Genomic DNA, 15,493 nt, shown 5'->3' on the forward strand with positions numbered 1-15,493 from the left:
AACCGCTACTAAAGGTACGTCATAGATTATAATATAATTAAGGAAATTATTACCGATGAAAGCTTCCATCAAAATGTTAAATTTATTGTGATAGATACATTCAAGTGTAATATGTAGAAATGTAGAGTACCTATTAGTAGGAATAAAGATATTTTTTGATTTAATATTATTTCGGAAGAGGAAGCTATTAACCTAAATTTAAATGACACTATTTTTGTGATATAGATTTTATTTGTTTTGCTGATTGTAATGAAAAGCTTTCTTGATTCTTAAGGAAACACCTATCATGAAATTTATTTTTTAAATTACACTATATATGTAATTTATGTAAGAGAACTGACTGAACAAACTATCAACAATACTCGAAAGACCTTGTTATGAAAAGTTGTTTAATCAACTAGTGATTTAAAGTTTGGTATTATGGAATAATAATTATGTACTCACCTCTTTGTATAAAGGGCATGACCCTGATTACTAATAAATTATTTTCTATTGAATCAAGATATTGAAGAAGATAATGTCTATTTGTGTTTTAAAGTAATAAGTATTGATTTGAGTTTTATATAACCTAAAGTAGGTTGACTTTATGATATAACTGAAGTTCAGTTAATTTGTATTATTCTAGTTTATTTTTTTTATTCTAACAGCGGTCAAAGTACGGGTCCATCAAAGTATGGGTCCATCAATGTACGAGTCCATCAATTTACGGGTTCATGAATGTCTCGTGAACGTGTGTCTTTAAGCCGCTGAGATGCTTCTGAATCGATGGCAGTCCTAGAAGCTTGGGGTATGCTGTCTCCTGTCCATCTGGACGTGTAGAGCTCGATCACCGAGCCTAGATTCAAATTGAAGAAACAGCTTTGAGGTAACAACTTTTTCCAAATTAAACAAACGTCCCAGGAACTCCAGATGTGACAGAATGGGTTTTAGTGACTATAGACTTTCAAAAAGGGAGGGGGGTAAATCGTAAACCATTCAATCAATTAAAACGTGCGGAATTAGACTCTTCTTGTTAAATCATAACTTTGATTTGGGAATTATAAGATTACAAATTTTTTATTTCGTTTGAATAGTAGATTTTCGGTTGTATCTTTACATTGAAATGTGAGGCCATATTTTCTCTGTAAGGATCCAGCTGGGAATTTCAGGTTTCTTTAAATTTATATTTTATAATCTACTAAACTACTAAAAGTTGAATTAGTATATGAAATGTTTAAAGGTCCCTTATTGATAAATTAATGTTTTAAAATAATTTTGGTCTTAAAGTTGTAAAGGATCGAATAGAAGTTTCAAGGATCCTAACTTTTCTAAATTTGGTTTGAAATCACAAATTTTTGAATTTGTCGTTGCTGCTTTCATAATAATTATAAAGATACAGAATGGATATTATTAACATTTGATAGTGTTTTAAAAGTTTCCAAGTGTGTTCTAAATGTGCTAAGGGTTTTCTGAATTTTATGTGGATCTTTTCTTAAAATATCTATTGTTATTTATGATTAACTTCTGAGCAATATCTATGATAACTTTCAATTCTTCTTTCTGAAAATAAAAGTCCTTTTTGCTTCTTATGATTCAATCTAAAACGTTTTCAATGTAAAGCAGACAGAGTAGGTTATTACCGAATTATCTATATCAGAGATAACTTTCTAAATTTAGTAATTTTATTTTCGGTTTTCATGATGTAACTTCATTTTGTTTTATTAATTGTTGAATTTAACTGTAAGAGGTGACAATATAGTTGATATCTTCTCTCTATTTCGTTGTCTCTCTTGTCATTTCTGGTTTCCCGTTCTCTAGCACTAGGTATGTTTATCAAGCATACCTTTTATTAAGTTATATTTTGTGTGCTTCTAAATTCTAAATTCCAAATTTACTTTCTAAATTCATAGCACGGCACACATCACATGTTGTTCCTTAGTGACCCTGTGTTCAACCTTGCTTATAGCTTATTTATTTGCTAATATCATATTCATTTCAGAGGTCAATAGTAACCCATCATCGAGTTACTTGATCTTGAGGAAATATAGAACAATTAATCCTTTGATTAATTGTCAGGAAAATAATCATACAGCAGCTATCTTCATACGTCATCGTCGTCGGATAGATGAGGTCACCAACCAAACCACCGGATGGACTGATCCCGCAATTCGAGGAGGAGGAAGAAGAGGATAACTTTCCAGGGAACCAAGGACTCAAAGTACGAGAACAACCAGGTAAAATGGAAACTGTTGAACAATTATTGCTGAGTGAATTCAACACAGACATAATGAACATGAAGAGTATCTCTTCGGAATTCAAGGAATGGGCTTCGTCAGAATTTAAAAAAAACAAGGTTTCCAGAGCCGAATATGATAATTTCTTAGAATTAGTTCAAAAATTAGCATTGGTAATCGTGAAAGTAGAAACGAGAGCAGTTACTATTAGCCAAATAAGTGATACTTTAGGGCATCCGAAAATTCATGACTCATTACAGGACATAAGCAAATCTGTTCAGGAAATTAAAAATAAAGACAGGCCTATTACTTACGCAGACATGATACAACTACCGAAAAAAGCTACTTCAAGCGATCCCCAGTCCAATAATCAAGTCAGGAAAATCCTTCCAAAAGAACAGGTAGTCTTAATTAAACCCTCAAATTCCACCGGTAATGAGAAACAAGACAGTGAAAAAATAAAAGGAACACTGAAAACCAACATCGCGAGAAAGGATAACATTAAAATAAAAAAGACAGTACCCGTTAGAGGAGGAGGTTTACTCATTGTTCTGGATTCTCTAGAGGACAAAAAGAAATTATTGAAGAATAAAGCTGTGAATAATGATCAAATCAAGATAACTGAGCCCCAAAATAAAAAACCCAGGATAATTGTTTATGATGTTCCATCTGATCTCACTAACAAAGAGGTAACTGAAGAAATATATAACAAAAATTTTGTCAATTCAGGAATAGAAAAACAAAAATTTGAAGAAGGTTGCAAGCCATCATTCAAATTAGGGCCGAAAAACAAGGATTCCGTGCATTGGGTAGTAGAATGTGAACCCGAAATTAGGAAAGCAATAATTAATAAGAAAAAAATATTTATAGATATGACATCATGTAGAGTTAATGATTATCATGCAGTGCAAAGGTGCTATAAATGTCAAGTCTATGGGCACATCACAAAACATTGTAAAAAGGAAGAAGATATCTGTGGTCATTGCTCCATCACAGGGCACAACATCAAAACCTGCCCTTCAATCGATAAACCTCCAGTATGTTTTAACTGCAAAAGAGCTGATAAACCCTCAGACCACAAAGTAAACTATCTAAAGTGTCCCAGCTATGTGAAAGCATTGCAACAATCAATTGATCGAACAAATTATGGAAGTGCTTAAAAAGATTAAAAATAGAATTTCCAGCTCAAAATCATCAAATAAATTCACAGCATCAAATATAAAAATAGATATTCAAGATTTCCTATCATCTATGAAAAAAACAGAATTAATAAAACAGTCAGCGAAAAGTAGGACGTCTTTGATTTTCAGCTTTGGTCAATATACAGATTTTAATTTATCATTAGCTCGCTGGAATAAAAATTGTTTACGTATTTCAGAAGGCGTTGCACATTCAATCAAGAAGAAAACGCTGAGTCAAGATGAATACAATAGCTTACCTACTGTTTATTTACGGAACGTAAATAATAGCTCAATTCGTTTTCATCTTGTTAAAAATTCATTGACATTGATATTAGCGCAAAATATTAACAATGAGGCTCAATTTGGTATCCGTGACCTCTTACTGGTAATAGACGAATATGCATCGATAAATAAATACAACATTACGATTGGAATAGATTCTTTTGATATTGACTCCGAGTTTACATGCTTGGACATTTTAAGTTTAGTAATTAAAACTAAAAACCTGAATTATGTATTCTATTACAGAGGAATAAACAATCTAAAGTTCTTGGATATACCACATGAAAACGATGGCTCTGAAGATTGTCCAAAAGGATACTACCGTATGATTCTATTCTTTATGCTTTTTTGAACAGTATGATAGAACTCAGGAACTTTATTCAACAGTATGATGTTCTGAATGCGGATTTATATAGGGGAGTACTATCATCACTGAATAGTAATATCTCTTCTTCAGCAGCATGTATTCAAGAGATAAGGAGAAACGAGATGAACATCTACGACAATCGACTTAAGACTTTCCTGTGGCCGACATCCACTACATATCGAATGGGCTTCTGTTTAGAAAATGAAGGAAAATACGTACCCTACAATGAAACAACAAAGTCATTCTTAACTAAGGAAAAGTATATTCTAGTCAGTAGAGACACCCAAATCATGCTGAATGCTGAGCTGCTGAAGAATATTCTAAAAGTTGACATCACAAATTGTAAGATGCCAAAAATAACTTGGATGGATGGAGTTCCAGGGTGTGGTAAAACTCACTTTATCCTTCAGCAACATACACCAGGTAAAGATCTCATTTTGTGTCAGACAAGAGCTGGAATAAATGAAATTAGGCAAGAGGTGAATAGAATTCACAAAAATAAATATGAAAGAATAATTAAACAGGATTATAGAACAGTTTCATCTTTTATAATAAACGGATCAAAAAAGCAGTACAAACGTGTTTTCATAGATGAAGCAGTATTAATGCATGCAGGTTTCGTGGGATTTGTCTCATCTCTCGCTGGTGCTTCTGAGATTATTCTGCTAGGAGATTCAAACCAAATACCTTACATAGAGAGAAGTAAATTAACAGCTGAATGGTCACACATTTCATCTCTCTGTGAGAAGAGAATCCATCAAACAGTAACTAGAAGGTGTCCAATAGACGTCTGCTACATCCTTTCCAGCTACTACCAGGACATTAGTACGAAAAATGAGGTCCTGTTATCCGTCAGACCTCCAATAACAAATGGAGAACTTGGACCACTTGAACCTAACACTCTGATTCTTACATTCACTCAGCTCGAGAAGAAAACAGTGCTAGAAGAGCTGCAATCAAAACTTCACCCTTCAGTTAAAGTCCATACAATTCATGAAGCACAGGGCTTAACTCACAAGAATGTAGTTCTGATAAGGAACAATAAAAAACAACTTGGAATATATAACAGCACACAACATGTAATAGTAGCAATGAGCAGACACACACAAACCTTCAGATATATCACAACAGGGCAAGAAGATTTAGTGCTGACCCTAATTCGAAAACTAAAGGATGTTAGTGAAGAGTTTCTCTTAAGCTGGAATGAAAGAAACATGGAAGGGATTAATGAGAGTTTAAATAATGAGTAACAACAACTTATCAAATTTGCTCAGCTTCGAGGATCTTGATTATTTTGAAGAAATAAACGATGAAGTGATCAACAACAGTCAACAACTTTGTGCAGCATTGAGTTCTTGTGATTTGAGCATCTTCTGTCTCAATATAAGGAGTATCAGAAGAAATTTTGATGAGCTGATGATTCAATTGTGCGACATTAATTTTTCTTTTGATGTTATTATTCTAACCGAATGCTGGATTAGGACTGAATTTGTACTCCAGTCCATTCGAGGATATGATGTATTTTCCACCATAAACAACCCATTACAAAATGATGGTGTAGTTGTTTATGTTAAAGATAGTATAAATGTACAATGTGTTGAGCTACATATTAACCAGGCAAATGTCCTACATATTCGGTTGGATGCAGCAGACAAAAAGTGGAACATCCTTGCAATATACAGATCACCGTCCTTCAATGATATTACAGATTTCCTGAGTGACTTGGAATCGATCCTGAATGAATTAAGAGGGCAACAAGTCATATGTGCCGGAGACATGAATATTAACACCCTTCAAATTCGTCCACATCATCAATTGAATGACTACTGCGATCTTCTAAGCGAGCATGGGCTCAGACTCTGCATTAAACAAGCAACCAGAACTACAACAGAAACTGCTTCTTGCATAGATCACATTGCTACCAACTCCAGAGATAATCTTTTTCCAATCATTTATGAATCAACAATAACTGACCACTTCACCACAATTCTAGGAGTGCAACATATTTCGAGAAATAGTGCAAATGAAACTGGAACACATGAAATAAACGAGAAAATAGACATTAATAGCTTGAAGAATGAACTACTGAATGAGGAGTGGATTCATGTTTTAGAAGATAATAATCCAGATACATCTTATGACACCTTCTTATCAACTCTGAGACAACATATACAAAATAATATCAAGCAGCATCGGCGGCAGAAGAAGTACAAACCCATCAAACCATGGATCACCAGAGGTATAGTAGCAGCAATAAGAACCAGAAATCTACTCAAAAAAAGAAGAAAGGAAGACCCAAACAACATTAACTTAACCAACTTCTATCGTCGGTATAGGAATACACTCACAGCTTTAATTCATGAAACAAAGGACCAATACTATAGAGAGAAATTGTATGAAGCTGGAAAGGATAATAAAAAAATGTGGAAAGTAATCAAAGATGCTACTGACTCTAAATCAAAAACAAAAATGAAATTGAATGCTATTAAAATAGATGATAGGATTTTCAATCTAAAGGAAAATCCAGAAACTGTGCTCAACCACATGAATAACTTTTTCACAAATGTAGGTGAAGAAATGGCGGAGACAATAATAGATTCCTCAAGAAAACCACTAGACCAAATCATATCCCAATATAAACCTGTTACAAGAACTCTACACTCCATCTACTTTCACCCAGTAACTGAAGATGAGCTTCTTGAAGCTATTAGTAGTTTGCGAAATGACAGTGCTCCAGGACTTGATGGAATCAATAATAGAACATTGAAGTCGATAAAAAATGTAATTGTAAAACCATTAATTCACATATTTAATTTAAGTCTGTCAAAAGGAATTTTTCCAAAAGCTATGAAAGAGACATGTGTTAGACCATTACATAAAGGAGGCGACAAAACAAATGCCACCAATTACAGGCCTATTTCACTTATAAGCAATATTTCTAAGATTTTGGAAAAACTGGTAAAGAAACGTCTTGTGAATTACATGGAAAAAAACAACTTACTATCTAGGAATCAATTTGGTTTTCGTGAGGGGAGGAGTACAGAAGATGCGGTATTAGAATTGTCAAATTTTGTCACAGATAAGCTAGAAAATAACAAAAAATGTGCAGCAGTGTTCCTGGACCTAGCAAAAGCTTTTGACACTGTTAATCACAGTTTGCTGCTGAAGAAATTAGAAGCCATGGGAATTAGAGGAGTTCCTCTAGCATGGTTTAGATCATACCTCTGTGACCGGCGTCAAAAAGTCAAAGTTGAAGAACATCTCAGTTCAGAGGAAACGATGAAGTTTGGGATTCCCCAAGGAACAGTTCTTGGGCCAATTCTGTATTTGGCATATGCAAATGAGCTATGTTCAATTAAGATAAGAGGAAGAGTAATAGCTTTTGCTGATGATACGTGTATACTATTTGAAGGAAACACCTGGGAGGAAGTTTTTAATCTGGCACAGGAAGAATTGATCAAAGTCGATAAATGGTTAAGAGAAAATTTGCTTACAGTAAATGCAACAAAAACGAAATTTTTAGCCTTTTCTCTGACAGAACGGACGAGACCACCGGATTCTTCAATAATCCTGCATCACTGTGGAAGCACCAACAACCCGTGTGATTGCCCTTCAATTCAACAAGTCAATGAAATAAAATATTTAGGAACAATAGTGGACAACAAATTCAAATGGGACAAGCACATTAATCTATCAATTACCCGGATCAGGAAGCTTCTCTACAAATTCTATCAACTCCGTAAAATCCTCAACTATGAGACATTAAAAACTGTTTATTTTTCTTTAGTGCAATCAATTTTAAGATACGTCATAATTATCTGGGGAGCTACGAATTTTACACATGTTGAACCTCTCTATAAACTTCAAAAACGAATACTAAAAATAATAGGCTTCAAGGAGAATCAATTCCCCACGAACATTCTTTTCAAGGACAGTAAAGTACTGAGTGTAAGACAACTCTACATCCAGGCTATCATCACGCGAATGAGGAGAAACAACGAACACATAAGACTGGCAGATCATAACCATCAAACAAGGCAGAGAAACACGTATTCAATAGTACCAAGGATGAACACTACATTTGGGCAAAGAAACTACACATATTTGGGACCAAAAATTTATAATTCAATACCAAGTTACATTAGGGAAGAATTCAATAGACACAGGTTCAAGAAAAGTTTATTTTCCTGGTTGGTTGATATTGGAGTGGAAAATTGTGAAAATTTAGTTAGACTGTAAATATTGAAACTATTCTTTATTCCACTCTTTACTGTTTTTCATTTTTCTAAAAATAACCTTTCTTATTATTATCCTTAATAGAACATTAATATTTATTTACTAATTCCATAATTTTGTTTGTTTGTATTATACATTTTTACTAATTTTATTATAAAAAACTTTAATCCCATATCAGTGAATGAAGTTTGTAAATAGTAATTATTACACGCAATAAGCAACTAATTACTTATACCCCAACACATATAATATATAGTGGGGTGTATATTTATTCATTGAAATTATCGTTTATTCATTGTTGAAACACCGCTGATTTATGTAGTTATATTACAATACTATATTATCAATATTCTAATGTTGCATTCAATCTTCATTGTAATTAATAAGTTTTCATAATATGTGAAATTTGCTGCATAATTGGCTGTTGTACTGTAATTTATTGTAGATTCGTGTATGAACCAGAATGTATTGTAACTTACTTGAATAAATGAAATTTGAATTTGAATAAAATTTGAATTTGATCCTGAATTTGAATATATATTCTATAACAGGTTTAAAGGTTTATATTGGTGGGATGGTTGTCATGTGATCGTTCTAGGGCCGGACAGTTTCAGTCATTTGTTCCAAAAGTTGTTTTTTTTAAGTCAGGATGAAGCTCACTCGACTCTCGATGGACCTGATAGAAACAGGAAGTGCATTCCATGCACGACAGGCACTGACTCAGAAGGATTTTGTGAAAATAGTAGTTCGATGATTGGGTATCCTTAAAGTACTTTCTCCGGTTCTAGTATGTGAAGCATCTATCCTCCTACCTTCAGAGACAAATTTCAAATCATCTTTAAAATAGTTCGAATTACCGTATTTCAAGATATCTCTAACAAGCTTGACTATTCGATAAGTCTTTGATCTGGAAGCTTTAATGTTGAACTAGCAATGTGGGCTGGGGTGATATGATCATGGCGTTGGAGAGAGTAGACAAAACGTAGACAATAATTTTGGCAACGCTGTAGTTTATCATTCAGAGTGACTTGCATATCGTTAAGAACAGAATTACAATACATTAAATGTGGGAAGATGAGAGATTGAACCAATAATAATTTAATGTTTCTAGGGAGGATATCGTGCATTTTCTTCAATGCATGCATGGCTGGAATACCTTTTTACAAGTTTTGTTCACTTGTTCTGACCAGTCAAGAGTATTATTCATAATAATGCCTAAATTTTTAACTGAGCTACACTAAGGAATGTCATTACCATCTACACTAATTTTGTGAATCGATTCAAGGTCAATATTGTTTATAAGACGAGAATATACTATTAAAATGGGTTGTGTTTTGATGGGATTAAGCTCAAGGCCATTTTTCTTTGTCCGAATTGATATCCTGATTCATTATTCCAACTGTTTCATTAATTTTTGTTATGGGAAAGCTTAAATAGATTTGAAGGTCGTCTGCATAAGTATGGAAACTGGGGAATTTGATAATGGAAGAAAGGTCATTAGCATACAAAGTGAAGAGGAGAGGGCCTAAAATTGAACCTTGTGGTACTCCATGCATAACGTTTTTCCAAGTTGACTTTTTGTCACCAACAGATACACATTGTTTCCTACCTAATAGATAGGATTTGAACCAAACTAACGAGTTGTGACTGAAACCAAGAATAGCCAACTTATTAAGAGAGAGAGAGAGAGAGAGAGAGAGAGAGAGAGAGAGAGAGAGAGAGAGAGAGAGAGAGAGAGAGAGAGAGAGAGAGAGAGTGAGAAAGTGGCGCAGGAGTGATAGCGTGAAGGTGAGGAAGGGAGGGAGGGAGGTAGGGAGGGAGGGAGAGAGATTGATTGATTATATGCCTTTATTAGGGCGGAGTTAGGACTACTGGTCCTCTCTACCACACAACCCTTTATAATAGAAGAAAAATTCACATAATAAAACGGAAAAAAAGATTACATATTATGTAATAAGATTACATAAGATTAACATAAGTAAATAAAACTCTTAATCAAAATACAATTACAGATAATAAAAGAGAATTTTAAACTTAATTTATTAATACAATTGGAAACAATATTTCAAATTCCACTAGAAAAATCATATAGGAAACTTATCAGAAATGAAGAAATGAAGATCTAATCAAGTTGCCACTCATTCACACATGCACACAAAACAACCCTAAAAACAAAGATTTTACAAGGTATAATAATTATCATAAAACAGTATAAGATGAAATATTTTGTATCTGTAGTTGCATAAAAGGTAAAAATGAGTTAAATTTATGTAGATTGAGATTGATACAATGTAAATATACAATAAAAATAAAGCTGAACCCGACCCAAGCCTAATCTGTGCCACCAGATCTCAACCAATTCAATACTGCCGCGCCAAACAGAGCTCGATCGCCAATACTCTTCACAGTTGGAGGCAACAGATTCCAGATCCGACAAGCTGATACATGGAATGATTTATTATACATAGATGTTCTATGGTTTGGAATAACCAATAGTTGGGAGCCCTGCCTGGTACCTCTCACACTACGATCCCCAATAAAAAAAAATTTATGAGCTAAATAACCTGGGGTTTTAACATGCAACAGGTCATGAAGCAGCATCAGAATGTGATACTCCCTCATTTGCTTGAGCTTTGGCACATGTAGTTGCTGGAAAAATGGGGTGATATGATCATCTCTTCTTAGATTGAAGATGAACCGGATGCAATAGTTCTGAGCCCTCTGCAGTCGCTCAGACAAGGCCACAGTCATGTCATTGATCACAATGTCACCGTAGGAGAAGTATGGGAAAATCAATGACTTAACCAGCATCACTTTCACATGAAGTGGAATGAAGTCACTAACCTTCTTAAGCGAGTGGATACCTGCAAATACCTTATTACAGGTGGTGTTGATTTGTGTCGTCCAGTCAAGTGTTTTGTCTATTGTCAGTCCCAGATTTGTAACAAAGTCACTGTAATCCAAATTTTTGTCATTTATTTTTATGTATGGTCCATTATCAAAGTTGAAACCTCGGCGAGTCATGAGTTTAGTGTAGCCAATAATTATTGCCTTGGATTTCGTTTCGTTAATTCTAAGTCCATGTTTCATAGTACAGTCCGTAAGAGTCTCAAGTTCACTATTCGAGAGAGAGAGAGAGAGAGAGAGGAAGCAATAGAACTAAGGTTGAGATAAGAGACAATGTCATGCAGGAATATTGATGATTGGACACACACTCTTCTCCAGTCACACTAAGTTGAAAATAGAATATTCCCAAGAAGGTACAGTCTGGGCCAAAATTCAAACCAGTTTACTCCCTAACCAATCTACCAGCTAAACTCACATAAACGACAAGAGGTGATAGCGACAACCAGAGACTGTTTTCCAGGTAGAGAAATTAGTCACGGACTCGCTCCGCCAAAACAAGACACTTTTTTTTCAGCACAAGAACGACAAAAGCAGCCACCGCCAAAACAAGACTGATTTTCAGTGCTAGGATGGATGTGTCTGACTTTGAAGGTGGTGTATACTGACATCTCCCCCGCTTTATTGCACAAGGATCGGAAATGTTCTAATCTACCTGCCTAAGGGTCTCTGAGTTGTATTGTTCTCTCTTGACTGTCTCATACCCCCATTGAGATAGGTTTTACTCTATGATTCCATTAGATATCTCTACTCTTTACTAACCTGTGTTTCTTGTTGACATACATCGAGACAACCCTCTTCGTCTGATTCGTCTCCACAGTCGTTCTCATTATTGCAAACCATTTCCAATGGGACACAACGTTTATTCCTGCATAGAAATTCGGTGGGGTCGCATGACTTGTACTTATTTTCTGCAATAAAATAACAATATTGAATGCAACAACTGAAAATGATCAATAAAAACACATGCTTTGATTCTGGGTATATTAAACCACATAAAGGAACGTCTATGGAAATGTTTCCAAGAATGTAAGTCAAGTTGTATTAGTCAAGTTTTTTGAAATCAATAATCAGTTTTCAAGTACTTTGTGTTCTTATTTGAAAGTATATAATTCATCTATATGTATAAGACATTACTTCAATACATTATTGAAGTTTGGGCAACTGCATAAATGATTTACCTTTGAAAAATATTCATCATAAGAAAACAAATTATAAGAGCAGCATTAGAAAGTCCACGATTGTATCCTAGTAGGGAAATTTTTTATTGAATTAAAGATCCCAACCATTAGACAGAATTATATGCAAAACATTATATGTTTTATATAACATCGATATAAAAAAGTTATATAACATCTGTAGAGTTATTCATTACTCTATATAAATAAAAATAAATCTAATTTTGGTACACACACTACACTTCATAATACACGACCTAAAAATAGATTCAATACATAATTCATTAAACTAACCATATGCAGGCATAAATTAACATAATATTGTAGCTACCGTTATAAATAAAATTACAAACAATTTTATTGACAAACAAATTGCACGTAATTTACATAAAATTATAGAATACTGGATTGAGCAAGATGTATTCTTCAAACTTGTGATATAAAATATAGCATTACATCCAAGAATCGTAAGGACTAAAAACAGTAAGCAATAGGTTTTCTGCTTTTATGCTCTAGAACCAGGTAGATCGTCTTACACGTTACATCACAGGATTTGGTTTATCTTCATAGTAATGTTTCTATTTTGTTATTTTCTTAAATGTTTTTCTGTGTGATCAGAATGTCAGAAAGATCTGACAGATCAAACTTTTCTGTTGAAAGTGTTAAATGTGAATAGACGTTACTGTAAGTATTTACTTACTCTCTTGATACCTCATGTTTCAAGATTGAACGAATATTAAGTGAGATATGGCAGCTTTGGTTATAGGTGATCCACCTTATAGTTGGCGTACAGTCTTAGGGCCGTTTGCACAATGTAAGTTTAAGCTAAAGCTTAAACCAAATCTGGATTTTTTTGGTTTAAACTAAAATTCCGTTTGCACAGTATTAGATTAATCTCTGTATTGAGTTTAAACTCTGGGAAAGTTTAAACCTCCAAAGCAGGAGGTTTAAACCAAATAATTTGGATTAACTTGACATCTGTAAAGATTTGATGGGGAAACAGCTTATAGTAAATTATTTTTCGACGGTTGTTTTTAATGCTTCTGTAGACGATAATTATTATTAATTTAGGTTATAGTGAATCATTATTTGAATGTAAAAATAATTGTAATGGAGGAATTGATAGAAGTTTTTAATGCGATTGATAAAGATGACTGCAAAGAAATTTTGAAACTGAGAAAAATTGGGCAAAAAACAAATAATTTAAATTTATTTATTGAATAAACCACTTGATAGAAAATAAGACAATTTTTAACAGTGGTCTTCGATTGGAAAACATGTTTTTAATAGCACATAAATGAGATATTGCTTTCGAGAGATTTCTAATAAACGAGGAAGACCATAGTAGATTCAAGCGTAACAAAATAACTTTTTTATCTTACATTCTAAAATATATTTTATGGTGCCAACTAAACATAATTTTTTAAAGAATTTCTTGATCGCTTTTCACTTTTAGAACCGTACAGCTTACAACTCTGTGGATTTTGAACAAGAACAAGAAAATACTAAAATAGTAGCTACATAACCTCAAATTACTGATGGTTTGTAAACAAATAACAAATTTCCTGTAAAAATCAGGACATTCTATTACCAACTTAACGCCAAACTAGTTTAACTTAAACTGGATTAGTAAATGCACTGAGAAAAACGATTCAAGTTTAAACTTTCGGATTAACTTAAACTCGATTAACTTAATCGAGTTTAGCAATCTATTCTGTGCAAACGGCCCTTAGTCGAACAGCAGATGAGTAAACATACATCATAGCGTAGAGTAGTTTTAAAAACAGTAGTAAAAAGTAGGTCAATAGCAAGGTGTTAGCTTTCAATAGCGAATACAGAGTAGTTATCTAACTTCCAAACATCAGAATTATCCGATTTAAATCAGCAAATGTTTCATTCACCAACAAAACCACCATATGGATTGATTTCGGAATACGAAGGGGAGGAGGAAGAAGAAGAGGACGTCAACCCACAGGACAAGGAACAGGACCAGGAAAGGAAGGATCAGCCAACAGAAGGTAAAATGCATAGTAACATAACTTCAGTTATGAAATCGGAATTTGAAAAAGACATTCAAGATATTAATAAACTATTCTGGAGCTCAAAGAATGGGCTGAAAAAGAATTTGAGAGGAGAAAAATCTTGCGTGCAGATTATGACAGGTTTTTAATTTTAAATATAATAAGTCGTGCTACGGAATCTTTGATTAAAATTGATACCCGTGCAACTACAATAAGCCAGTTAACATCCACATTGAGCTCAGGCGGCCCAAAACTGGAGTAATCAATTATTAACTTGAGTAGATCTGTTCAAGAAATTAAGAAGCCCACAAGTTTTGCTGATGTTATTAAACTACCAAAAAAGATAGCTTCAGTAGACCAAACTACAAATAACGTCAGGAAGTTACAAGCAAAAGAGCATGTTGTTCTGCTGAAACCTTCCGAGTTGAAAGGGGACGAGAAGCAAAGCAACGAAAACTTAAAAAAAGCTTTAAAAGAGAACATCCCAAAAAAAGACAATGTTGGGGTCAAGAAAACAGTCAACGTGCGAAGAGGTGGACTTCTTTTAGTATTAGACACATTAGAGGATAAGAAAAAAATACTTCAAAACAAAGGCTTGCATACTTCAGGAACCATTAAAATCACGGAATCCACCAACAAGAAGCCGAAAGTAATTCTGTACGATGTACCTTCTGACATCACCAAAGAAGAGCTATCTGAAATTGTCTATAGTAAAAACTTTAGTAATACTGAGATTTCAAAATAAGATTTCAAGAAAGGTTGTATCCCAGCTTTCAAGCTAGGCCCTAAATACAAGGAGACGCTGCATTGGGTATTAGAGTGTGACCCTGAAATCAGGAAGCTCATCATAAATAAGGTTAAGATTTATATTGATTATACTAGTTGTAAGGCAAGTGATTACATCGCAGCTCAACGTTGCTTTAAATGTCAATCTTTCGGACATATAATGAAGCACTTTAAGAGGGAGCTGTAGGTTTGCGGACATTGTGCTGTGTCCTTCTTCCAAGGAAAATCCAACTTGTTCTAATTGTAAGAAAATAAATCATGAAGCAAATAATGCCAAATGCCCATGTTACAAAAAGGCTTTACAACAAGTAATTGACAGAACTAA

The 15,493-nt window shown here is 33.9% G+C and overlaps 1 protein-coding gene across 2 annotated transcripts in view; it reads right to left on the reverse strand.

Annotated features, from left to right (window-relative positions):
- The window catches only part of LOC111049300 (low-density lipoprotein receptor-related protein 1), a 189,847-nt gene that overhangs the window by 10,487 nt on the left and 163,867 nt on the right, over nt 1–15,493 (reverse strand). Inside the window, exons 16-17 of one of the 2 annotated variants that reach the window (XM_039441554.1) lie at nt 11,946–12,094; nt 2,861–4,496 (exon numbers count right to left, since the gene is read on the reverse strand). In XM_039441554.1, the coding sequence (XP_039297488.1) occupies nt 4,476–4,496; nt 11,946–12,094 (170 nt within the window). In that variant the 3' untranslated portion in view covers nt 2,861–4,475. Of the gene's footprint in view, nt 1–2,860; nt 4,497–11,945; nt 12,095–15,493 lie in introns of those variants that run through there. The other variant, XM_039441555.1, reaches the window with a different exon arrangement.

The sequence above is a fragment of the Nilaparvata lugens genome, chromosome X, assembly GCF_014356525.2.
Source record: "Nilaparvata lugens isolate BPH chromosome X, ASM1435652v1, whole genome shotgun sequence".
NCBI lineage: Eukaryota > Metazoa > Arthropoda > Insecta > Hemiptera > Delphacidae > Nilaparvata > Nilaparvata lugens.